The sequence below is a fragment of the Colias philodice genome, chromosome 9 (genome assembly GCF_061535455.1).
Source record: "Colias philodice isolate Cphi_HAF_F1 chromosome 9, ilColPhil1 Martin Lab GWU primary, whole genome shotgun sequence".
Classification (NCBI taxonomy): domain Eukaryota; kingdom Metazoa; phylum Arthropoda; class Insecta; order Lepidoptera; family Pieridae; genus Colias; species Colias philodice.
The window spans coordinates 504,954-532,397 of NC_143094.1; the positions used below are offsets into that span (position 1 = coordinate 504,954).

Sequence of the window (27,444 nt, forward strand, 5' to 3'; positions counted from 1 at the left end):
TATTATAAAAGCGAAAGTTTGTAAGGATTTATGGATGTATGGATGTATGGATATATGGATGTTTGTTACTCTTTCACGTAAAAACTACTGAACCGATTACAATGAAATTTAGCACACATATAGAGGGTAACTTGGATTAACACATAGGATAGGTTTTATCCCGGAAATCCCACGGGAACGGGAACTATGCGGGTTTTCCTTTGAAAACGCGGGCGAAGCCGCGGGCGGAAATCTAGTTTAATATATATGACTTGAATTCGACAACTTTAATTTTTTTCATTCCCACTTTTACCCCTATAGGTAGGTATAATAAATGGATGAACCGATTTTGATACACTTTATCTAAGAACCAGCGTCGGAAAATATGCTGCCTAACAAAAAACCGCATCTAATTCGGATTACCTGTTAGCGAGCTACGGTGGAACAAACAGATACACACACACAGACACACATAGCGGTCAAACACTTATCACTCATCTTTTTGCGTCGGGGCTTAAAAATATATGTAATACGACATAATTTAAAGGACATTTTATGTATAAAATTTACCTAAAAATAAGCATAATTTTAATTTGCCCCTCCCCCCCTACTACCTCAGCTTACCCCCTCACCCCCACCCCCACCACCAGAAATAACTGTAGCGTATAACAGATAACTTACGTTTTATCGTACACTGTATAATAGTGTACCATAGAATGCCTTAGCAAATGTTCGCCGTGAATACTTAAATGGTCATAACTTTTTTATTTATAAACCGATTGACATGAAATAAACATTAAATGTTAAATGAAGATTACCAAAATATATTAGTGAAAACCGCATTTAAATCGGATAAGCCGTTTCTGAGATTAGCGTGTTCAAACATACAGACAAACAGACAAACAGACAAACGGACAAACAGACAAACAGACAAAAAAAATTTTAACGACAGTTTTGGGTTTGGGATCGATTTAGTAATAACCCCTGCTAAATTTTTTTTACATATTTTCATTGTACAGACACCACTTTTCTAGAATTTTATTATATGTATTGATGATGATGATGATTATTATATGTATTGATGATATTGATTAAAAATACCTATACAAAAAATTTTGGGTTCATCAAAAATCTATGAACGAAGTAATATTATATTATTGCAGTGGAATCTTAGACTATATTCTACCACAGACTGATAATAATATACTACGTATACATTCAGTTTTGTTTGTTTAAAGCTAGCGCGCACGAGCAACTTTGTCTCCACAACTTCTTTGTCTCTCCCATCAATTTGTATGGGGAGTTGCGTCCAAGGGCGGATCCAGCCTTAGTGCCAGGGGGGGGTCACATAGACGTGGGCAATTTTCAAAAGCTATATTTTGGTAATTTAATTGATACGTAGATTTAAAAAAAATTGGTCAAGTGCGAGTCGGATTCGCGAACCAAGTTTCTATTAAATAAAGATTAAATATCAAGATTCTGTGTTCACGGGAAGTACCCTGTAGGTTTTGTTCCTGGCAACACTTGCGAATGTTGATAAGCATGAAATGTATGTTTTAGCAATTTTTCCTCCATCTGTGCTGACACAAGTAGCACAATACCTATAGATTTTGATTCCCTTGCGATAATGTCGAAATTTGCGATAATTTACAGCATAAACGGCTGTATCTTTTGATTGCGTTGGCTTATAAGTTTGATTTTTTCACAGCTTTAAGGAACCGTAGATTTGAGTATTCGGTATGAATTTCGAAATTTGATACCTCCACGTGTTCCTGAGAAAAAGGGTCTTGACAGGCAGACAAACTTGAAAAATATATATTTTTTGCAATTATTCCTGTATCTGTACTGTAAGATGTTGCTTTGTACCGAATTTCAAGATTCTGAGTTTACGGGAAGTACCCTGTAGGTTTTGAGTTTTGATTCCCTTGCGAATGTCGAAATTTTTCGGAATTTACGGCTATATCTTCTGATTCGTTGACATAGAAGTTTGATTTTATTATAGCGTAAAGGTATTATAGACTTGAGTTTTTGGTATGAATATCAAGTTGATACATGTCAGTTAATACAGCGTTCATGAGTAACAGGGTTGCACCTAAGTTAAAAAATTAAAAAAAAAATTTATATTATAATCTAAGGAAAAATTCATGCTTTTCGCAATTAGTAAACACAGTCGTTGTCTCTGTGCCTATGTCCCTATGTATGATTAAATCTTTAAAACTACGCAACGAATTTCAATGCAGTTTTTTTTAAAGATAGAGTGATTCAAGGGGAATAGTATATAATTTATAAGGTTTTAGAGAAAGCGGGCGAAGCCGCGGGTGGTAAGCTAGTCTGCGTTATAAGACGTTTGATTGTACTAAATTTCATGACTCTGTGTACTCGGGAACTACCCTGTAGGTTTTGATTTCTTAGGGAGTGTCGAATTTTGCGAAAAATTTCAGCATTTACAGCTGCATCTTTTGATTGCGTTGGCTAAAACGTTTGAATTTTTCACAGCATCAAGGGACCGTAGACCGTAGGATTTCGACATTAGCAAGGGAATCAATACCTGCAGGGAGCACCCTGTCCCGTAAACACAGTCTTGAAATTGAGTAAAAAGTATCGTGTTATAGCACAGATGTAGTAATAACTGCGAAAACCCTAATTATTTAATTAAATTAAATAAAAATATATTTTTTTTAATCATTTTAAACTAACAATCCCTTTACTCATGAACGTCTACATGAATTTAATTGATATTCACATCAGAACTCAGGTCTATAATAACTTAAATCTGTTATTTAATTCAAATTCTATGTCAACGCAATCTGAAGAAAAAGCAATTAGAGCCGCATATTCTGTAATTCGCAACTATACTTGCAAGGGAATCATCAATCAAAACCTACAAGGTACTTCCCGTGAACACAGTCTTGAAATTTGGTTAAAAGCAACGACTTAAGCACTTACAAGCACAGATAAAGAAAAAAATCCTTTAAACAAAATTGTAAGATACAACATAATGAAAAAATATGTTTGCTCGGAGTCCTCGGTGCGCGAGTCCGACGCGACGCGCATTTGGCCGATTTTTTGTTGTAATTTGACTGTATTTTCTATTGTTCATTTAAAAAAATTTTTGCTATTTTATGTCTTATCCACGAACTGGGATATTTCGATATTTGAGGTTTTGTGTGAAAAGTGTAACAGCAAAAGTTGTAGAAAAAAAATTAATTACATACAACTTTACCATTACACTTTATTCCGCAGTTATAGATTTTTTCAAAAATCGAAAAACCTTTTTTTTGTCCTTAAATTACGACCACAGGTCGACCCTAATAAACCTTTTCTATAATTTTTGTTATACAATATATTCTCTTCCGTTACCGTTTGTAATTGATTTCATTGTTCTATATTACTTTTATGTCTCAAAATTCAATAAAAACATCATGTTGAACAGTATTAATTTGTTAATTTAAAAAAGTTAATATTAAATTAGTGGTCCACTTAGGTCGTGGACCTAGCCCAGGGGGGGGTCATGACCCCGTGACCCCCCCCCCCTGGATCCGCGCTTGGTTGCGTCACTACGTGCGCGCACTTTCATACTAGCCCATGGGTGGAGAGACAAAATAGTTGCGGAGACAAAGTTGCTCGTGCGCGCTAGCTCTTAGGGGACTCCCCGCGACATCTATTGTGATAACATCTATCTCATGATCTCAACCAATATGAAACATTATTTCAATGATTACAATATTGTAACGAGAGCGATGGAATGCGGCCTTGTTGTAGAATTTGATTTTATGGCATTCAAATGGTTTATAAATATCATGGGTTCGAATCCCGCCTCGTTATCGATTTTTTTAGTTTCGACCGACGCGACGTCGGTCGGTACTGCGCTGTGGACTGTGCTACTGCGCCTATAGGTAGTACACTCAATTAATTAAATTGGACGAAATTATTGAGCTGCTGCTTATGTGAGAGGGAGTGTCTTGGCTACTCATTATTGTATACTAGCTGTTCGCCCGGCTCCGTTCGGGTCTTTTTATTTGTATATTTCACCAATATCAATGTTATTATCGATTATTGCACGCCTCATAAGCGAAGCGTTGAGGTGGGTACTACTGTCACTTCGCGCAAAACATCTGATTTTTCAAACTTAAATGTCTTTATGTATCAAACATTGCACTTGTAAGATAATACATACACACACATATTAAGAAAAAACACTATTTTTAACGTTCATGATATTTTTGATGTCATTTTTGTTATTTAAACTAGTTAAAAAACAGTTTAAAAAAGTTCTGTCTTGGACGTCCGTGTGTCTGTATGTGCGGATCCTTTTTCTTGTTAACACGATAGCGACCGAAATACTTTACTAATCGAGTCTTTTTTTTTCTCTTACGCTTGAGTATGCTCAGGAATAGAACCCTTTCATTTTTCAGGGTCTGATTCGATGTGGTTTAATTGTTATGAAATAAACAAAAATAATAATTAATAAATATTTATTAAAAAAAAATTATGAGGCGTGCACTTTTGGATTTTCCAAATTATATTAGAATATGACAACATTATTTAATACTAGTAAAATGCGCTTATTCTTTAAATCGTTGAATGTTTCGTATAAATTGGGTAGGTTCAACATACACCGCTTTAAGCTTATACATTCTCGATAAAGTTTATTCACATCCTTAGGGCATCAATTTATTGGAAAACGTATCTGATGCAATTATTTTCAGTATAGTTATTATTTCAGAATTATAATTTAAGGTATGTTTTACGACGTTTGTTTTCGACCTACCGTCACTTTATGTTATATATTGTTCACGCGAATTGCAATATGCATTGTGTCATCTTAACGTTTGTTGGAAGGAATTAAACTGAAAGCGATACATAAAAAGGGAGTTTTTGTTCAACAAGTTATATGTAACACAGAATCAACACAGTATATCAATGGAGAACAGTGTATGTGAATGGAAATTGATGTCAATAATTTGTAGCTTATTGTTATTGTTACTTTTAGGAAGCGTTCAAATTAATAATGGTTACTAATAAATGTACTCATGAGATATATGGTTTAAAATAAAAGATTTCATTAATTAGATAAATTTATTACAAAAATACTGTACTTGTCAAAAATCCTTTACAAACATTGAGCAATAAGTTAGGTTAAAAATTGTCTAGATAACTTACAGTTTATATTTAAATGCATAATGGCCTTAAAAAGCGTTAAGTATCACAATTATTTTTTATGTGATTGTTTATATACAAATACAATGGTATACTTATCATAGCTTAATATTACTTACATACATTTGATTGGAATTGGAACATAATCCAAACAAAAAATTCCTAAAAAGTGCACTAATAATGACCCGGATTTTTTTTTCAAAACATACAAAATCCTTATTTGTATGAACATATTTTTTCAAGATAAAATTAGCATGGGTCGAAAATATCAAACGCTATAACTTAAAAAGTTAAAATGTATAAAACTAACTTATACTATATTAGTAAGATTCACATGATGTATAATATGTATACAGTACTAGATAAATATATTTGAAGATCATTGATATTTCCGTTCGTACAGCATTTATCCATCCAAAAAGGACCACTTAGCACCATGTCATTCTTCATAAAATCTCTTAGAAAGCTCCCATGGTCTGTCTGATTACTGATATCACTGAAAAATGAAAGGAAAACACTCATTTAGCGAAAAAATTTCTCAGAACGCGTTTCGGGCACAGTAAAATAACCACAGCGTGAAATTCGTGTGATGGCTCTAATAAAAGTTTTTTTAAACTTTTCTATTACAGATAACCATTATTTTAGAAACTATTGGGCCAATTTCAAAAAATCTTTTAACGTTGGATATGTCCTCAGATGCTAAAAATTATATACGTACCACGAAGCCAAGACGTGTCGTGACGGATCGCTCGCGCTAGTAAAATCAAAAAAATTATGCTATTTCCATATAATGTAGACGTTCAGTCAGGGCATCTCTGGTAGCACTGACCGGCTCGTCCTCGTACAGGCCGGGGTGCAGGTAGAGGCGGCGGTTGAAGCCCCAGTTGTCCACGGAGCTGGTCTGCACGCGGAAGCGCGCGTGCAGCCGCTTGTCCACGAGCTTGAACAGCTTCTCCACGTGGCAGTCGTGTGCCCGCGCCGCGAACACCTCGCACAGCGCCTGGATGTACCACGAGCCCAGCGCCGGGTCGCGGTACGACACCGTGCCTGCGCACGCACGGGGAAATATTAATTAAATACTTCAATTTAAGTATAAATTTGTACGACACAAAAATGCCATGTATGCTGTGCATTGAAGCTACTGCAAATTATCACGTTTAATTCAAATAAAAATGCATGACTTGAGAGTCTCAATTACAGTTAAAAAGCTCTATAATAAATGGACAAAGAGAAATTTATTTTACTTTCATACATAACTATAACAAAACTCACCCGGTAATGTGGAATGTGCAATGAGTATATCCGAATACAGTCTATCCCGCTTCGCAGCAGGCGAGCGTGGCGGCGCGGCGGCGAGCCCGCGCGCGTCACACACCGCACCCCGCCCCGCTTCGCCCCGCTCCGCGTTCGCTTCGCTTCGCTCTGCACCGATAACGCGCCCGTCCCACTGCGCTCCAGCACGCTCGCCTACGTCATCCGGGTTTGTGAAGTGGATTGGACCCTCGATGTAGTCCTTGTTAGAACCTCTGAAAAACATAAAAAAAAATCATACTCACTAATCATATACGATATAGTTGTAGTAGTAGGAGGCAAAACAAATTCATATTATTTTATAGTGTAACATTATAATATTATTTTATATCTACCAAGAAAATAGTGCTGATAATTTGCAATCATTAACGTCAATAAAGATGTTTCACAACCTACATTATTGGTTAATAACTTCAAAAAACTCATAAATTTTAGTTAATTGTTAACAAATTCAATTCATTCATAGAATAAAACCGGCCAAGTGCGAGTCGGGCTCGCGCACAAAGGGTTCCGTAGCAGCAAATATAATAAATTACAGTTAAATCAACCTATCTCAAAAACTATAAGAGATACTTTGATCAAACCAAAAATCGTTGAAAGAGTTAATTAGCATGCATCACCTCTATTTTTTTTAGAATTTTATACCCCGTAGTTATAAAAATAGAGGGGGGGGGACATACTTTTTACGACTTTGAGAGCTGATATCTCAAAAACCGTTCACTTTAAGAAAAATGTTTCTTAGAAAACTTTATATCATTTTAAAAGACCTTTCCATTGATACCCCACACGGGTATGTACATCGAAAAAAAAAATTTCATCCCTCAGTTACATGTATGGGGGGCCCCACCCCCAATTCTTTTTTTTACTATTTAGTGTCATATTTTTGTAGCGGTTCATACAACACATATTCCCATCAAATTTCATCACTGTAGTACTTATAGTTTCCGAGTAAATCGGCTGTGACAGACGGACAGACGGACAGACGGACAGACGGACATGACGAAACTATAAGGGTTCCGTTTTTGCCATTTTGGCTACGGAACCCTAAAAATGGACCATTTTTGGAAAATTACTTTCTAGAAACATAACTGGACAAAAACATAATAAAACTGGACTCATTTACATTAAACAAAATACAAATCACCAAACTCACCGGCACAGCTGAAAGATGAACACCTTGGGTATCCCGTGCAGCGCTGGGAAGTTCTTATTGCTGAAGTGCTCAATGATCTCATGGCTGGAGATGAGCCTGCCGTCCGAGCAGCGGATGTCCGTGTCCGAGGTGGCCGGCCGCTCGTAGCCGTGCGACGACACCACGATGAACACGCACTCTACGTTCACTATCACTTCCTTTAGATATGTCAACGTTTTCAGCGTTTCCTGTGGACATTTTTTATCTTAAACAATGTGGAATTTTATATTGTAGGCAATTAGCTTAATCAAACGGCGTCGTTTAATAAACAGTCTAGGGGCTAGGCTATTGTGAAGTAAGGAAACTTAAAATATTATTTAAAGTTCGTTTTTTCGTAAAAAACAATTCAATACGTAGTTTTATAAATAAAAAACTATTTTCATATTATGTCTGAGGGACAACCCGCGCTATATAACTAACAATTATTTCAACCAATATGAAACATTATTTCAAACAAAGTAACAAAATAGTAATTATTGAAATAATGTTTCATATTGGTTGGGATAGTTGTTAATTATCTCAATAGATGCCGCGGGTTGTCTATTAGACACATAAAACCGAAAGAGTTTTAATATTTCGATTGCTCTGGCGGGGATCACGGGTGACCGAGCACGGGTGTCAGGCGGCGCCCCGGAATAGCGAAAGACGCGGGTTTGAAACCCAACTCGTGATAGATTTTTTTCCATTGAAAAATAAATTATAAGTATTTATAAATCATTTGAATGCCATAAAACAAAAAATATCAAATTCAATAATATTCATATTTCATTGTATCTAGAGTATACAATTATTATAATGAAATCATAACATTATCTATTCTCGTAATTAATTTTAGGTCAAGAGATAAAAGATAACAAAATTGAAGCCACAACTTACAATATTTTTCTGACCACAATTTTTTAAACATAGGACTAACCTATTTAATAAAGACATGACAATGAAATCTAAAAAGAAAATAGTTATTGTATATTATTTTAAAATAAATAAATCTTTTAGCTCTTAAACACAGACATGACTTTTAAATGCATCTTTTTTTCTTTTACTTACATCTAAAGTGAGATTATTGTATGAGAGCACTTTGAAGCCCATTTCAGGGAACAGATACTTGAGTTTCTGACAATCCACATCTACACCTTTCCTGTACTCCTCTATGTTGAATGCAAACTCAATGTAGCTCAATACAACAAGAATGCCGCGACTTCGACCCCTGGTGTGATACAACTTTATATCTAAAAAATTATCAATTTATATGAATATTTAAAAGTGTGAGTTAAGTTCACTTCGGAATTGGATATAAATTTTAGTATATGTTGTTTTTTACTTTGTTTTTGTTAAAAATTAATAATAAGGAGATTATTTGACGAAAAATTGTTATAAGATAATTTTAAAAGAAAGCTTTCTCAAAACAGATAGCTTAACTACAGTTCACAAGTTAATAAAAAAACACAATATATAAAATCATTCTTACCATCCCCATCTTCAAAGAACTTTGTAGACTTTTGAACCACAATATAATAAGGATCTGAATTTAAATAATTTGCCTCCATGCTAATAATTGGTGCTTCATCTGAAAGCATATCTACAAATATTTGTAAAAAAAAGAATAATACACCTAAATCATATAAAACATACAGTAAAATTATGGAATAAATTACCGACTTTTATTATCATCAGGCCTTGTTTTTGTTTTTTTCTTCTCAGTGCTTATACTAACATAATTGTTATCGTTTGGCACAGCTGAAAATATTAAAACATGTTTTACTGCTTGAAGACAAATGCTTATTTAAAAATATATTGTTAATTACATTTTGATTTTTGATTTATTTATTCATTAGGTTTGAATAGGGCTTCACTATTTTTATATACCATAAATACATGGCAATACAATTTTTGCAAATAAGTGTCAGTTTTTACTGGCCTTAAAAAAATGGTTTTAAGTTCAAAATGAAAATGTTAAGTTATGAAATCACATAGCATTATGGTAGCCATGTTATTGTGCATATAATTTTTTTTGTCTGTGTGTGACCTCATACAAATGATGTCACTATCTGTGAGTTTAAGATTATGATAATGTTTTTGGCATTGTATATTGTTGACAACTGACTCACTGGTGCTAGGGACTGATACTTTTGTTCTCCTTGTATGCAGGGAGCTATTTGGGTCAAGTTCTCGGACAAGGTCCCAATAGCCAGCATCAGAAAGAACGTCAAGTAAGTGTCCAAAGGCTTCTGGGCCACGTCTCGTGATGTCCATGTACAGCTCACGCTTGCGAACTCTAGGATGCTTACTGGTATCCTAAGAATGAAAAAAAATAGCTCATTCATGCAAAAGTTATTTGAAGAAATGCAGACCAGAGCCGTTTCATAAATTATAGCATACTTACCTTATAAGGTTCAATCATTTGCTCAGAAAATACACCTTTTTCGTATAAAGCTGTTACCATATGATCGAGATCTGTTTGTTCAACCAGGGGAACAAAATTATTTTGTATTGCTTTTCTGTGTTTTTCTTCCATCTTAACATGCAAATTTGTATTGGTTTAATTGCTTGAAAAATAGCTATATAAAGTTATCAGTTATACTATAAAGAAACATTAAAGTTTTTTATTTAAACAAAACAATTTGTTTGCTTTGAAATTAAGTTTGAAATTCACTACTATATTACTTGCTCTGTGTTCACTACCACATGACACATACTAAACAATAAACACCACAGATATAAACACCAATAGACACATAAACACGACAATTGACAGACCATTGACGTATTTTTTTATTTGTGGTTCAGTCGTTCAGTCAATAGACACCCTTTTCATTGGAAAACGGGGTGTCTATTGCTGTAATTGTACAGCACTAGAGCGCATTATGCGGCATAATGCTTAACGTTGAATGTTCCAACTACAGCAACGCTTCGCACAATCGAGCACTAGAAAAAGTAATGCGCGTGAATTGATGCGTGCATTCGATTTATCGTTAGTAATTACTAGCATTCCGCCCGCGGCTTCCCCCGCGTTTTCAAAGAAAAACCCGTTCCCGTAGGATTTCCGGGATAAAACCTTAGATCCTATGTCCTCCTTTCTCGGGTATCAAAATATCTCCATACCAAATTTCATGCAAATTGGTTCAGTAGTTTAGGCGTGATTGAGTAACAGACAGACAGACAGAGTTACTTTCGCATTTATAATATTAGTAGGGATTAATTGTTGGAAAAAATTTTAAAGCTTTCGTTTCATTCTAGTTTTTTCAAAATAATCAAAGTTAATTCAAATTGTGTTAAAAAAATAAATATAAGTATGGATGAAGGTACAAACATTGAAAAAAATGTTAATGAAATAATCAAAATCCAAATTACTTAAAATAACCGTAAATATTTTTCAACCAATTATTATGTATACCACTTTATTTACACATTAATGAGGTTATTGGTAACTCTATGAATATATTTTTTTTCAACACTGAGGCCGGTTGCAGAGCTTGACCGACCATCAGTGCGTACGTCAGTCGCGCTTGTCATATGTATAGAAATACGCGTGCGTATGGTCGGTCTAGCTATGAACGGTTTTATGAATTTCCATACATATGACAAGCGCGACTGACGTACGCACTGATGGTCGGTCAAGCTCTGCAACCGGCCTGAACTTAGCGCAACCTGCTGGTGCGTTTCACGAAGGTTTCACGTCATAATTCGGCATTGTGCGGCACTGAGTCGCATTATGCTCTGTAATTGGAAAACAGCGTAGGTAAAGTGCGTTTCACGAAAGAGTTCCCCTGCCGTTATGTTGGCTTGCCTGACTGTCAAAAACGAAAATATTTTTTTTTAATCAAAAATGACAGAGAAAATATTCTCCTTTCTTCCTAGCCTTATCCCGTATCTTACGGGGTCGGCTGCCTAGAAATGAGAATATTTTCTCTGTCATTTTTGATTAAAAAAAAATATTTTCGTTTTTGACAGTCAGGTAGGCCAACATAACGGCAGGGGAACTCATTCGTGAAACGCACTCTACATAAATCTGTCTGCTGAGTGCTGTCATTTACATTACTTGCTCTGTGGTCATTTATCACGAACTCTATGGAAGCCATACATATTTTGTGACATTTGTCATTGTGCTCATTGATCTCTGTGGTCACTGGTCATTGACATTGATAAATATTAAATTCAATACTGTGATATAATAACCGTGATAACTTTTTTAGTGAGTAGGCAGGCTATTCGCGGATTAATAATGGGATATTTGCAAGTTTACGTTATCACATTATGTGTAATTTTAAGTATTGCATCTGGTTACGAACTTTCTGATGTAAAATCAGCGAAAATTGAGGTAAGCTGTAACAAGTCAATATTTCATTTATAAATTAATTTAATTAATAAATTAATTTATTTCATATATTATTGTGCAATTTGTGTTCAACATTTGTGTTTTCTTGGATTTCTAGACTTGCAGAGGATGTTCATTAAATCGTCTTCCTGAAGTGAAGAAATTTGTTATGGAAGATGCGCCGTTTTATGAGCGACTGGAGGTGAAATTTATCACCGGTGCGCCCCCAGAACTGGTTCTGTTGGGTGACGGTGACGTAGAACTTGAGCGCCTCTTACTTTCAAGCCTTAGTCGCCAAGAGTGTAATGACTTAGTTCAAAGCAAAGGATTCTCAAAAAAATCCAAAAATGAGGAATTTTAAAATTAATTATACATGTAATCCACATTCCTCAGAATTAATTCCATTAGTTTTAAGCTTGTCAAGTTTTATGTACAAACTACAAAATACGTAATTAAATCTGGTTTTTACTGAAATTCTTTTATTATTATTATAGACCGGGAGATACTGACAGAAAATTTCGAGTCATTTGTAACAGGATGGCGGTTCTACAGGGGTCTTAGTACGCAATGACAAAAAGAAAAACGATGGTGTGAACGCTGGTACCGGCGGCTTAGTCGCGTGGGCGTTAGTCGAACTCGTCGGAAAAATAGCGAAGTCAAACGATTTGTAACACAAAAATTTTAGAATTTACCGATAGCCCATAAAAAAGAAGTAGGCGGTAGTGTCATGCCATACTTTTCCGGTGTGACTTACAGCCCGCCATACCGACGCGAATGTGTTGATTAAAAAAAAACAATTCAACCATTTGTACCAGGCTAACTTTTGCACAGGTAACCATCGTCGTGCAGCCATTTACGAAAATCGCCATGCCATACTTTTCGGACGATTCCAAATGGTCGCCATACCGCCGAAAATCTGCAAATTTTTTTTTTCGCCGAACCATTTGTAACACCCTAAATTTTTTTTTCAACAACTCCTGAATGATTATAAATAGAAGTGTGATAATGCCATACCTGTGGGAGGTGGCGAATGTGTATAAGATTTTTTTTTATTGTATGATTTTATTCGTATTTTGAACGATTTGTAACAGTATGGCATTAATCTTTCCTATAAGTTTGAGGTTCAACAAATATAAATACAAAATTTCAAAGATCTAGGTGGTAGAAATCTTCACTTCTATAAATTAATAATAAATTTATTTATGAAGTATGGCAGCACTTTTTCCCCCTACAAGAAGTATGGCAAATATAATAATGGTCACATTTTATCAAATACTCTCCAAAAATCTAAATGCAATACTGGTACAAAAAGTTTGGCGAAAAAAAAAATTTTTGCAGATTTTCGGCGGTATGGCGACCATTTGGAATCGTCCGAAAAGTATGGTATGGTGATTTTCGTAAATGGCTAGACGACGATGGTTACCTGTGCAAAAGTTAGCCTGGTACAAATGGTTGAATTGTTTTTTTTTAAATCAACACATTTGCGTCGGTATGGCGGGCTGTAAGTCACACCGGAAAAGTATGGCATGACAGTACCGCCTACTTCTTTTTTATGGGCTATCGGTAAATTCTAAAATTTTTGTGTTACAAATCGTTTGACTTTCGCTATTTTTACGACGAGTTCGACTAACGCCCACGCGACTAAACCGCCGGTACCAGTGTTCACACCATCGTTTTTCTTTTTGTCATTGCGTACTAAGACCCCTGTAGAACCGCCATCCTGTTACAAATGACTCGAAATTTTGTGTCAGTATCTCCCGGTCTATTAACACCCTATTTTTAAGAACAGTTTGCCAATTAATTAATAACTATCATTATTGAGTTAACCTTATTTCATGAACTATTATGATAAATAATCGTTAGTTTAGAAAATTCACAAAAAAAAAATGAGTAAACAAGATGTGATTACTGATTAGCATGTTTATATCTGGGGCAGATATTGTTTATCAAATTCACTCAAGGCAGTCTGTTCTAACCATTCTAACTAAAGCAAACATCCAAAATCATCAGTCAACCAAACTTTAACATGCAAATATTAATTGTTGGAAATTTTTGTTTTATAAAAAATAAAAGTGCTTGAGGCAGAGCACATTTTTTAATATTCAAAGTATAAATTTGAACAAAAACTCCTTTTTTATGTATCGCTTTCAGTTTAATTCCTTCCAACAAAACGTTAAGATGACACAAATGATAATGAGTAATGACAATGCAAATTGCAATTCGTGTGAACAAAAAAAAATATAACATAAAGTGACGGTAGGTCGAAAACAAACGTCGTAAACATACAGCCCACCAAGGACAAATTTTCAAAATTTTCCTTAATACAATTAACCGATCAAAACATGAATACTAACGAAAGTCTTTACACGAATTTAACATCAAATACAGAAAAAATACAAAATAAAATATTACCGCATTGCATGCTTTCTTACTAATACGTGCTAATACGAACATAATATTATGAGGCTCGAGAGCCAACAAAAAAATCAACATTAGTTGGTAATTGGCAAAAAACACAATTTAGAAACAGGACGTTTAATTACATTGTTTTTACATTTAAGACTGACAACTCGCGTAATTCCGTCCAATCCGGGATGTTTTTCAACTATAATACCATATAACCATCTTCCAGGTGGAAGATCATCCTCCACTACTAACACTAAATCTCCAATTGTAGGTTCAGGAACAATATTGTTCCATTTATAACGATGGTAGAACTGAGTCAAATATTCATTTGACCAACGACGCCAAAAATCTTGTATCATTTTTTGAGTCATTTGCCACCGTCTGAGATTTGTGATATTGGATGTTTCGTAATTGACATCAGGGGGTAAAACCAGAGGTTCTCCCACCAAAAAGTGTCCTGGTGTCAGTGGGATTGGATTGTCTGGATTCTCAGTAATTTTAGAAATAGGTCGAGAATTCAGACAAGATTCTATTTGACAAAGTAATGTTGTCATTTCTTCGAATGTTAAGGTTGAATTCCCAACAATGCGTCTTAAATGATGTTTCGTCGATTTTACCCCTGCCTCCCATAGTCCTCCAAAATTTGGGGAATGGGGAGGGATAAAATGCCATTCAGTCCCATTTGTAGCCAGTTGATCTGCAATTTCCTGCGCTATACTCGACCTCTCATGAGCATATAAAGATTTGAGTTCTCGTGCTGCACCCACAAAATTTGTCCCATTATCGCTCCATACTTCAGCGCAATGACCACGGCGTGCTATAAAACGCTTAAATGCTGCTAGAAATCCCTGAGCTGTAAGGTCACTTACTGCTTCGAGATGGATAGCGCGTGTGGCCATACAAATGAATAAGCAAATATATCCCTTGAATGACCGATTACCTCTGCCTTTAGAGGTTCTTATATTAATAGGCCCTGCATAGTCTACTCCACTCTTTAAGAAAGGTCGACTAGCAGTAGATCTTTCAACCGGTAGTTGTCCCATCAACTGGTGTCTTGTGCGAGCGGCATATCGTACACAACGAACACATTTACGAACACACAGTCGTACTAAATCCTTCGCACCTAGAATCCAGTATTTTGATTGCAAATAATTTTGCATCAATTGGGGACCGCCGTGAAATGTTCTCTCATGAGCATCCGCAATAATCAAAGTTGTAAACTGTGATTTGCGAGGAAGAATGATAGGATGTTTTCTCTCATCACTAAGGATTGCCTGTTGCAGTCTGCCACCTACTCGTAGAATACCGTCTTCGTCAACTATTGGATTGAGTGAGGTAAGTCTACTTTTTTTATTTATTTCTTTTTTATTTCTTAAATCTGCAAGCTCTTCACCGAAATGTTTTTCTTGGCATCTTTTAATACATACTTTTAAACTTTCTCTTATTTCAAAACTTGTTATCCAATCCTTCTGATCTTCTACTTCCTTTTTTCTCATCCTTTTAATTAGTCTTTTACAGAGTGCAGTAACCCGGAGCAGTCTTCTCAAAGATGAAAACCGTGAGTATATTTCTTCTTCGGGATCTGCTTCATCACCGTAAGTATTTATTAAACAAATTTTCATTTTTTTTTCCTCTAGATGTGTATCTTCTATTTGACCTCTTGTAAAATTTATATCCTTTTCTTGCAGCCACTTCGGCCCTTCCTTCCAGAGTTGAACATCCCATTGCGTTCCGCCACGCGATGCACAATCTGCAGGATTATCTTGTGTAGATACGTGTTGCCATTGCTGCGGTTCCAACGAAGTAATAATCTCCGACACACGGTTGGCGACAAAGGTTTTCCAACGACTAGGTTGTCCTTGAAGCCAAGCGAGCACAATTTGTGAGTCGGTCCACGCATGAATAGAAGATTTCTCCATACCCATGGCTTGAGACACTTCTAGTAGCAGTCTTGTGAGTAGTACAGCTCCACAAAGCTCCAATCTCGGAATCGAAACTTGTTTAATGGGCGCTACCTTTGTTTTGGAAGCGATTAATGCAACATTAATTTCCCCATTGGAGTTAACCACTCGCAAGTACACAACTGCCGCAAATGCAACATTTGAAGCATCGCAGAAGCCATGCAATTCGCGAACTGTATCATCATTATTGATGTTAATCCAGCGAGGGATACTAAATTTGGTAAGTGTATCTAATTCACTTCTATACTTGAGCCAGTCCTTCAGTAATTGTGGAGGAAGTTCATCATCCCACTCAATTCCCGAGAGCCATAATTTCTGTATAAAAACCTTGGCTGAAATTATTACTGGCGCAAGCCAACCAACAGGATCAAATAATCTAGAAATTTCTGAAATAACTTTTCTTTTTGTTACAGGAGGAGAGAGCGGTGGAAGGTGTACTAAGTATTCAAATTCATCAGTTCTTCTGTTCCAGGTAAGTCCTAAAATTTTCATGATTTCATCTATTTTTAGTTTCAGGTTTTCTGCTTGATCTTCAACATCTTCATTAATCTCTTTAAGTATTTCTTCGCTATTACTGCTCCATTTTTGCAAAACAAATCCACCTCCTTGGAGAAGCTGTGTTATTTCCTTATAAATTTGCTTACCTTCTTCCACAGAAAAGCAGCCTGACATAAAATCATCCATGTAAAAATCATGAAGTACCCTTTCAGCAGCCAGCGGATACTTTACTCCATCGTCGTGTGCAACTTGCTGTAATGATTTAACAGCGAGATAAGGTGCTGAAGCCGTACCAAAGGTAACTCGTAAGAGGCGCAGATGCTGCAGTCTTTGATCTGGATCTTCGCGCCACACAAAACGTTGAAAATCTGTATGTAATTCAGATATTTTTACCTGTCTATACATTTTTATAATGTCAGCGACAAGACAAATTGGATATTGACGCCAACGCATTATAATGTGACGTAAGTCAGGTTGTAGCGATGGGCCTACCATGAGTTCGTCATTCAATGTGATGCCATTGGTTCCTGGACAAGAAGCGTTGAAGACAACTCGGACCTTGGTAGTATCCTTATCCTCTCGGATCACTGCATGGTGAGGTAAGTATACAGCATCAGCCGAATCTTCTTCATGAGATGGCACAGTTTCCACGTGACCTAAATTTTTATATTCTTTTATGACAGCAGCATACTCAGCCTTAAGTTTGGGATTTTTTAATAAATTATTCTCAAGCCGATTAAATTGTTTTATTGCAATAGCTTTTGAATTACCATATTTGCAATTTGGATCATCGGTTCGAAATGGTAAATTAACTACATAGCGTCCTGAACTATCTCTCCTAGTAGTTGATGTGTATATACTCTCACATTTAATTTCCTCCTCTGTAAGAAGTGATTTATCAGAGGCAAATTGATCCGATTCAAGCTCCCAAAACTTCTTCATAAGTTCGTATTCATCATTTTGATGAATATGATTGCACCAAATAGTGCTGGAGCTCGATCTGGATTGAATTGGACCCGATAGAATCCAGCCCAGCTGTGTATTTTGCGCGATTAATGCACTGGGTGAATCCTTGATCAGACCTTCAAGCAAAATCTGACCATAAACATCTGCTCCAAGGAGCATGTCAATTTTATTTGGTGTTGCAAAGAAAGGATCTGCTAAAACTAATTTAGAAACTTCAGGACTAAGATTAACAACAGCATTCCTTTCCGGAAGTACTGAGGTGAGCTTATTGAGCACAAAAGCTTGGACGCAAATTTTAAAGTTGCAATGGCGTGATTGAATCTCAATTTCTACCCTCGCTTTAGAGGCAACAGAACTTGAGTGGTCACTACCCAAACCAATAATGGAGCTTTTGTGTGGAATCTTTCTTAGCCCAAGAAGTTGAACTGCGGCTTCAGTCAAAAATGAAGCCTGTGATCCTTGATCAATGAGACATCTTAACGTGATCAATGAGCCTGTGTGTGACCTGGCATTAACTAATGCGGTGGCAAGTAAAACTTGTCCACTGAAACGTGAAAAGCAGGCTCTGATATTATTAATATTTTTTACCTGTGTTGATGTAGATGCTGTTGCTTCCTTAGCATCTGGTTCTGCCTCACTCATTTGAGGCTCCGACGGAAGCGATACATTTTTGGGATGTAGTAAAGAATGATGTTTCTTCTTGCAAATACGACACCTGGAAGACTGGCGACACGAATATACATTGTGACCTGCACCAAGACAATTAAAACAAAGATTATGGGATTGGACAAAATTCCGTCGAGTATCAGTCATTTCTCTTGAAAAACTTTTACAATTTCTTAAATGATGATCATTAGAACAATAAATACATTTTAAATTTGAAATATGAAACGCTTTCGGAGCAACATTAGTTCTATATTGTTGGCTATTTTGTTTAGCTACCTTAGGATCAATAAATTCTAATGAACGTGAGCGGATTTCTAAAAATTCTATAAATTCTTTATATGTTGGTAATAAATTACAATTTTTACTACTTTGCAGTTCCCACTGCTTACGAGACTCGGAATCTAATTTTAAACTTACAATATAAATAACAATAGTGTCCCAAGTACTTACATCTATTGACAAATTTTTAAGTGCAAACATACATTCATTAGTAGTATCTAATATTTCGCGTAACGCTGTAGCTGATTCAGTTGTTACAGTTTTTTGATTTATAAATTTCTTTAAGATACAATTGGCAAGATACTTTTTGTTGCTGTACCGATCTTCAAGCTGTTTCCAACATAAATTATAATTTTCTGCAGTTATTGGTATGTGTCGCAAGAACTGTTCCGCTTCTCCAGTGAGTTGACATTTTAAATAATGTAAGCGTTGAACATCATCCAATGTAGGGTTACTATGTACCAGTGACAAAAACAGGTCTCGAAAGCTCGTCCATTCTGCATATTTTCCGGAGAAATGTGGAATAGTAATCTTTGGTAATTTAAAACCTTGTTGATTCGAATCTGAAGCTGTGGTGCTGCCATCTGGCGCATGATGTACAGTGGTTGATTTAACTAAATTAGCTCGAGCTTCCCGCAACTCATACTTATAATCGATGTATTGTTCTTCGCAATTGCCATATGTATCGGCCTTGACATAAGTAGTAGCATTCAATTTATCACTATCCGAAACTTGAATAATTTGTGTGTGAGTTTGCAAAAACTGAGACCAAAGTTCTTCAAGCGCATCTAATCTTGTCGATAAATACGCATCATTCGCTAAACGTTCTTTAGGCGATTTCTTAAAATTAGATCTTGCTTTTGTAATTCGATCATATATATTGTTTTGCACTTTAATATAAGATTCCATCTTTTACAATAAACAAAATTAATATACATACAAAAAACTTTATAAAAATTTATAGGTTAAATATTTGAAATACGTAACTAATCCTATAAATTAATTTATACATTAACTTGATATTAATTATTAACTATAGGAAATCCGACAAAGATTTAAAATACAATATGCATAAACTGATATCTACGCATTCACAGATTATAATAAGTAGGTTATTACTTAACTATAATTGTTTTAAGTTTCAGCTAAACACGTAACCTTGACCTATTTAACACGTCAATCTTTAAAGTACAAATCAATTTATTTTGTAATAGCAATATGCAATTAGCAAGTTTTATGTACGATTTAAACTTAAAGTCCCAATATATAAAGTCCAATTATGTATTATGATATCTCGAATGTACTCACGGTTTGTCCACTTATTTACTCACTCACAGCACTTATACACAAAATAACCTCCAGATGCAGATGTGAAGACACGATGATAGAACACCCAACTCGATGTAACGCTGACCGTTATAGTTGTATGTACGTAATAGTCGTAATCCACCAATAATAATTTCATCGATATTGTCGTAACTCCAAAGCCAGTATTCTCCAGTATCGTTATATATTATATCCGGCAATCGTAAGGACCATGAACAAAAACTCCTTTTTTATGTATCGCTTTCAGTTTAATTCCTTCCAACAAAACGTTAAGATGACACAAATGATAATGAGTAATGACAATGCAAATTGCAATTCGTGTGAACAAAAAAAAATATAACATAAAGTGACGGTAGGTCGAAAACAAACGTCGTAAACAAATTATATTCATGAATTTACAAACATTTGATATCCGCCCCTTGTCTGTGCATGAGCCTAAACCTGGTAGCACAGATAATATAATGCTATAAAGATCGTCATGTAGACCTATAAACTATCCAGGAGAAGGAGGTGACGCAAGGAAGGTAAGTATCACAAATAAAACACATTATGAATAATAAAGATATATTGGCAGTGTGCGGTGTTCAGGTGAGCAGCGTGCAGTCGAGCTCCTCCTCGCGGCCCTCGGCCACGGCGCGCCGCAGCAGCCGCGCCACCACGTCCGCCAGCGCCTCGCGCCCGCCCTCGTCCAGCAGCGACATGCATTGCTGCACAATAACACAAAACAACTTATAATTCGATAGAGCCGGCTGCACGCACGAAAAAACATGACTCATGCGGCGTTACCTCGCTCTGAGGCGTTCCATGTAAGGCTTGAAGTGCAAGCGAGAGCGCAGAACGAGCGACAAAGAAGCACAATCGGACTTTACAGAAAATTTTTTTTAAATACATTTCTATCAGCTATCAGTAAAATCTTTACTAATATAATAAAGCTGAAGAGTTTGTTTGTTTGAATGCGTTAATCTCATGAACTATTGGTCCAGTTTGAAAAATTCTTTCGGTGTTGGATAGATAATTTATCGAGGAAGGCTATAGGCTATAATTATATCATCAGACTAAGATTATATCAATTCAAAACATACACAAATGACATAAAGATTAGAGAAGGTAAATTAATTGGAATAGTGGATCACTTGTTATATTTGCTGGAAATTGTCTGATAACAATATACACTGAAAATAGCTCACTATCGAGCAGTCTTCCTGTCATATCAGTTTCATACATAATTCAATATGATTATTATCAGCGAGAATAATTATAATTGCGGAAAAGTGAAAAAGCTTGTAATGATTTATTATCGTTGTTATGTACCACCAGCAATGTAGTACACACTAGCCAGAGTCGGAAATAAAACACACAAAAACGCTCTGACCGTATATTTGCGGAGGATGCGGAACTACAGTACCATTTTGCTTATATCTAATTACAAAAGAATAACATAAGCGCGATTTAAAAACACGGCTTCTACAACTAGCGTCATCTATTATCGAATGATGGAACTAAACAATACTAAAACTTATACTATTAAACCAACGGTTTAGACATACCGCCCGCCAAGGACGAATAGTCCTTCACAATACAAAAAAAATACAACTTTGCAAAAAGATACAGCAATACATAGAAGCAAATACATCTCTTTAAACTAATACTTATTCTTTACTTACGTCTAACATAATACATATATATTTTCTTTTTACTTTTATGTTTCTCTAACGGGCAACACACATAGTTTCGAAGTCGGTCTTTGTATGTGAGAACCCCTATATCTCAACGTGACAACACGTGTCACCTTATCCTTACCCGGATGTAATTCAACCACCAATCCGTACATCCATTTCGCAGGAGGCAAATTGTCCTCCTTCACTAAGACCACGTCTCCTACCTTGATGTCGGGGACCTTGCCTTTCCATTTGTACCTTTGAAAAAATTGGGTTAGACACTCTTGGGACCAACGCTTCCAAAAATGCTGCACCATCCTTTGGGTTAACTGCCAACGACGCAAATTGGAAATTTTCTCGTATTCAAAATTATTATCCGGAGCCACGATCAACGGCTCCCCTATTAAAAAATGACCCGGTGTTAACGGGTTGGGATCACCTGAGTCGGAGCTAGCTACGGACAAAGGTCGCGAATTGAGACACGCCTCAATTTGTACCAAGACCGTCGCCAGCTCTTCAAAAGTAAGAGTAGAATCGCCGATTACGCGACGCAGATGATGTTTAGTGCTCTTTATGCCTGCTTCCCACACTCCACCGAAATTTGGAGCATGAGGAGGAATAAAGCGCCACTCTGTACCATTGTTAGCCAATGATGATGCAATGTCAACGGGCAGTTGGGATTTCTCATTTGCAAACAAATTCCGCAACTCCTTAGAAGCACCTACAAAATTGGTGCCGTTGTCACTCCACAACTGAATACAACGGCCTCGTCTAGCAACAAAACGTTTGAAAGCTGCCAAAAAACCTTCTGAAGTAAGATCGGAAACTGCTTCTATATGAACGGCTCTTGTGGCCATGCAAACAAAGAGACAAATATATCCTTTATAGGATTTATGGCCACGACCCTTCGAAACGCGAATATTAATGGGACCAGCGTAATCAACACCGGAGTATAAAAAAGGTTTTCGAGGGGTGACTCGGCAGGCAGGCAGCTGGCCCATCAATTGAGTTCGAAACTTCGCCGCGTTTCTTACGCATGAAACGCATTTGTGTATATTAAATCGTACTAGATTTTTCAATTTGGTGATCCAATACGTCGAACGTATGTAGTTAATGGTCAACTGGGGACCTCCGTGCATGGTTTTGGCGTGGGCATCGGCTATAATCAACTTCGCCAAGCAGGAGTCACCGTTTACAATTATCGGATGCTTGCTGCCATCCTTCAGGCAAGAATTTTCCATTCTTCCTCCGACCCTCATAATTCCTAATTCATCTATTAATGGATTTAAATTGTCAATTTTACTCTTTTTAATGATGTTTTTATGTTTCAGATTCTTCATTTCTTCAGGGTACCAAGTAAGCTGATGCTGACGGATACAACACATGGTGGCATCTCGGAGCTCTTCAGCTGAAAGGTAAGGTAGAAATTTCGGACGAGTTTCAACGGGATCCTTCAATTTCAGGAATCTTCTGCAGTATGCGACTACTCTCACCAGCTTCGTAAAAGATGAAAATTTTAAAAATATATCTATATCTTCACAGTTCTCCTTAGTTGCAGCATGTACTTTAATCTTTCTTTCTTCCAGGTCAGTTTTAGTGCATATGGAAAGCGGTTTACCATACGGAATATCAATCTTACTTAACCAATCCGGACCATACTTCCACAAATTATTCTCAACTAGCTCAGAAGGTAGTATTCCACGAGACGCGCAGTCAGCGGGATTTTCTTTGGACTGTATATACGACCACTTACAAGGTTCTAAATGATTTAGAATTTCAGAAGTCCGGTTGGCTATGAATGTTTTCCACCGACTGGGATGGTCACTAAGCCACGCTAGGACGATGGTGGAATCCGTCCACGCATGCAACTGTGAAATTGGTATGTTCAAAACTTCAGCTACTTCAACTAACAATTTAGTTACCAACACCGCACCGCAGAGTTCCAGTCGAGGTATGGAGATTTGCTTGATCGGGGCAACTTTAGTTTTTGCAGCTACCAGGTGAGTTTTAATTTGTTTATCTTCAGAAACGCAACGAATATAAACCACAGCAGCATAGGCGGCATGTGAAGCGTCACTAAACCCATGTAACTCCACAACTGTATCTTTGCTTCGTGTTTGCACCCATCGCGGTATTTGGAAATTTGTTAGCTGAAATAATTCCTCCCGGTAAGTTATCCATTCACTAATAAGTTCAGACGGTAATCTATCATCCCATCCAAATCCAGTCATCCATAATTTTTGTATGAATATTTTTGCAGTGATGATGCATGGAGCGATCCAACCAAGCGGATCGTACAGTCGACAAATTTCGGCTATAATTTCTCTTTTGGTTGCAGGAAGCGACGCTGATAAAAACTGAACTCTATAACTAAAGTCATCGGTGCGGCGGTTCCAAAAGAGACCTACTACTTTAGTCACGTCATCCTCCTTAAGTTCCCTGTCCTGTTCTATATTTCCTTCAAAACCTTCCATCACCTCCATGCTATTACTACTCCATTTCTGTAGCCTAAAACCTCCTTTACTTAACAATTCAGTCATTTCTTCATATAATCGTAATGCTTCTTTTTCAGAATCACACCCGGTTAACAGATCATCCATGTAAAAGTCCGTTTTTAGTCTTGCAGCAGCTAGTGGATAGCTCCCACCCTCATCGACTGCAAGCTGTTGGAGAGCTTTGACCGCTAAATAAGGTGCACTGGAAGTGCCAAAGGTAACGGTAAGTAGACGATAATCTTGGATTTCGTTGTTGTCATCTCTCCACACGATTCGGTGATAATCTGTATGCTCCCTTTTCAGCTTTACTTGCCTATACATCTTTATGATGTCGGCTATTAGGCATATCGGGTGGAGACGCCATCTCATGATTATATGACGTAATTCTGGTTGTAGTCTTGGGCCAACCATCAGGGCATCATTTAACGACATACCATTAGCACTTCTATCTGACGCATTGAATACTACTCGCGTCTTAGTAGTGCTTTTGTCTGGTCTGACTACTGCATGATGCGGTAACCATACCGAACGTCTCCGCGTCTCTTCCGAGTCTTCCTGTACTTTTTCCATATGACCCAGCAATAAATATTCCTTCAACACTTGCGAATAATTATTCTTGAGTTCGGTGTTCTTAAATCTTTTCTCTAAACTCTTTAGCCTTTGCACCGCTACACTTCGTGTATCTCCAAATTCATGCTTTACTTCGGGGCGGAAAGGTAAGTTAACAATATATCTTCCCTCCTTGTCTCTCTTAGTTGTCCTCTCAAAAATCTCTTCACACGCCTTTTCTTCGATTGTCATTATTTTATTGCTTACCAAACATGGCTCTGCTACTATTTCCCAGAACCTTTTTAGTAGTTCATCTTCATTGCATCCAGCGTGCATGCTGACGATCACTCTCGGTTGTTGGTGCGTTCCAGAATCTAACATTTCTGATTGAATGTGCCCAGATAATATCCACCCTAATTGCGTTTTCTGTGCTAACGGACATCCAGGGGGACCCTTTATCATGCCGTCCTCCAGTACCTGGGCATACACCTCCGCACCAAGCAACAAATCAATTTTGTTTGGGACTTCATATTTTGGATCAGCCAATTGCAAGTGTGAAAGCTCTGGCCACAACCGCAGATTGACTCTCCTTGATGGAAGAAACGATGTAAGCTTACCGAGAACGTGCGCTTGAACGACCATGGTAAACTTGGGATTATAAATTGATCTTATTTTTACTTCAACCATAGATCTTGACGCTAAGGAATCTTCCTGACCTCCTACTCCAGAAATACGAACCTTATTTGGAATTTTCTTTAGCCCAAGAGCTTGAACCGTGGATTCGGTGATGAGAGAAACCATTGAGCCTTGATCCAATAAGCATCGCAAATTAAAGTTAGCCTTACCTGTATTCGACTCCGCTTCCACAACTGCAGTAGCCAAAAGAACTTGACTACGGACATTCGAAAAACACGTAACAACATCGCGTTCAGATGTGGTTGCTGAAGAAACAACCACATTCTTTTGATGGGACTCAACATTTTTAGATTCTTCGGGGTGAAGCAATGAATTATGTTTACGCTTACAAACCTTACATCTGGTGGATTGGCGACATGAAAATACGGAGTGGTTGCTACCAAAACAATTAAAACATAAGCGACTATTTTGTACAAATTTATGTCTCACATCATAGTCCGACTTCGCAAACTCCTTACAATTATATAATTTATGAGTTGCCCCTTTGCAATACGGACACTTCGCCACATAAGACTGACCAGATTCAACACTATCCGTCAAAGTATTGTTCACATAAAGTACTTTGGGACTAGAACGAGGGTTTTTTACGTTTACTGACTTAGTGTCTAAAAACTCTAATGACCTAAACTTATGCTCCAAAAATTCTCTAAATAGAGTCAAGGTTGGTAGGTCTTCGCAATCATTTGCCTTGGACTCCCACTGCTTCCTGGACTCAGGGTCCAATTTGTGACTCATTATATAAATAACGATTGTGTCCCAGCTAGTAATATCAATTCCTAGGTTTTTTAGAGCACTTAAGCATTCGTTCATACTATCTAATAATTCTCTTATCGCCGATGACGATTCATGATGCAATACTTTTAGACTCATCAAACGTTTTAGGATATTGTTTGACAAATACTTTTTGTTGTCATAACGGTTGACTAGCTGAGCCCAGGAAGCCGTGTAGTTTTTATCGGTTATTGCTGTATGTCTTAGGAGCTGTTCCGGTTCTCCTAATAAATGACCCTTTAAATAATGTAATTTTTGTACATCATCTAATTTATGGTTATTGTGTATTAATGATACAAAAAGATCTCTAAAGGTAGGCCATTCTGTGTATTTTCCTGAAAATTTAGGTAAAGAAATTTCTGGTAATTTTATGACACATTTTTCTTGATACTCGCTGGAATCACTTGACTTTACCCCGGACCGACTATTACCCTTTAATTCAATCAAAGCATCTTTCAATTCAGTTTTGTAATCTACATATAGTACTTCGGTCTCATCATATACACAATTTTTAATATAGCTAGAAGAGTCTAACTCCCTCTTAGATATCTCGCTAATAATTTGGCGATGAGTATCGCAAAATGATTGCCACTGATTTTCTAAAGATTCCAAACGAGTTTCAACATACGAAACAGTAATTCTTTCCTTAGGGGATTTTTTAAAATTGACTCTACCTTTAGAGATAAGCTCTTTACTATTTTCTTGAATTCTATTAAATGCTTCCATTATAATATTTTAGAGACTTCCGAACAACAATAAGATAAATATTAAATAGACTTTATATTCTCAAACTTATTTGAAATAAATAAATTTAACTTAATATTTAAATTGCATAAAACAAAAACTAACTCACATGTATAAACTGTCTCCTCAACTCTAAAATATTATAAGTGGTAAATTCTTTTACAAAATTTTACAAGTGTCTATTCAATACAAGTCAACGAACAAAAACTAAGTCAATGTAAACATTGAAAATATTCTAAGTCTATGTAAACAATGAAAATTTTTCTAAGTGTTTTAAAGTTACTTTAATTTAATTTGGGCATGGATTCCCCGTCACTTCACTTTATTTTCTTGGACTTAAGGTCCAATTTTGTATGATTGAACTTCAAAGTACTCACGTTTCACTTCACTGGTAGTCCTTCTCCCTCGCACCTGTACTCCGGAGTCGGTTGACGTCACGGATGTTCTCCCTCTCGCTCGCTCCACTGGCCGC

The 27,444-nt window shown here is 36.6% G+C and overlaps 5 protein-coding genes across 8 annotated transcripts in view; 1 reads left to right on the forward strand and 4 right to left on the reverse strand.

Moving 5' to 3' along the window:
- Positions 1–5,045: 5,045 nt before the first annotated feature.
- On the reverse strand, positions 5,046–10,328 carry Dronc (Death regulator Nedd2-like caspase). Of its 3 annotated transcripts, none has more exons than XR_016316037.1 (9): positions 10,026–10,328; positions 9,751–9,937; positions 9,302–9,379; positions 9,111–9,221; positions 8,690–8,871; positions 7,604–7,830; positions 6,412–6,665; positions 5,858–6,186; positions 5,046–5,635 (listed from the first exon to the last, which is right to left on the reverse strand). XR_016316037.1 is itself a non-coding variant. In XM_089698793.1 (9 exons), exons 1-9 carry the CDS (start codon positions 10,155–10,157, stop codon positions 5,633–5,635), a joined length of 1,392 nt encoding a protein of 463 aa, XP_089554919.1. In that variant the 5' UTR covers positions 10,158–10,328; the 3' UTR covers positions 5,046–5,632. The 3 variants fall into 3 exon arrangements, 2 of the variants coding, with proteins under 2 accessions (XP_089554919.1, XP_089554918.1); XM_089698793.1 differs by having other exon boundaries at positions 5,969–6,186; XM_089698792.1 differs by lacking the exon at positions 5,046–5,635 and having other exon boundaries at positions 5,656–6,186.
- Positions 10,329–11,736: 1,408 nt separating this feature from the next.
- Positions 11,737–12,431, forward strand: LOC149485539 (selenoprotein M-like). Its single transcript, XM_089698690.1, has 2 exons — positions 11,737–11,960; positions 12,076–12,431. Exons 1-2 carry the CDS (start codon positions 11,865–11,867, stop codon positions 12,316–12,318), a joined length of 339 nt encoding a protein of 112 aa, XP_089554816.1. The 5' UTR covers positions 11,737–11,864; the 3' UTR covers positions 12,319–12,431.
- A 2,018-nt stretch (positions 12,432–14,449) lies between these two features.
- On the reverse strand, positions 14,450–19,642 carry LOC149485540 (uncharacterized). Its single transcript, XM_089698559.1, has one exon. The coding sequence runs from the start codon at positions 19,640–19,642 to the stop codon at positions 14,450–14,452; it is 5,193 nt and encodes a 1,730-aa protein (XP_089554685.1).
- A 967-nt stretch (positions 19,643–20,609) lies between these two features.
- The window catches only part of l(3)80Fj (lethal (3) 80Fj), a 30,463-nt gene continuing 23,628 nt past the window's right edge, over positions 20,610–27,444 (reverse strand). For both annotated transcript variants that reach the window (XM_089698794.1, XM_089698796.1), the window contains one exon: positions 20,610–20,766. In XM_089698794.1, coding sequence (XP_089554920.1) covers positions 20,644–20,766 — 123 coding nt within the window. In that variant the 3' untranslated portion in view covers positions 20,610–20,643. The remainder of the gene's footprint in view (positions 20,767–27,444) is intronic.
- Positions 21,759–26,985, reverse strand: LOC149485542 (uncharacterized). The gene has a single exon (XM_089698537.1). It carries the CDS (start codon positions 26,952–26,954, stop codon positions 21,759–21,761), a length of 5,196 nt encoding a protein of 1,731 aa, XP_089554663.1. The 5' UTR covers positions 26,955–26,985.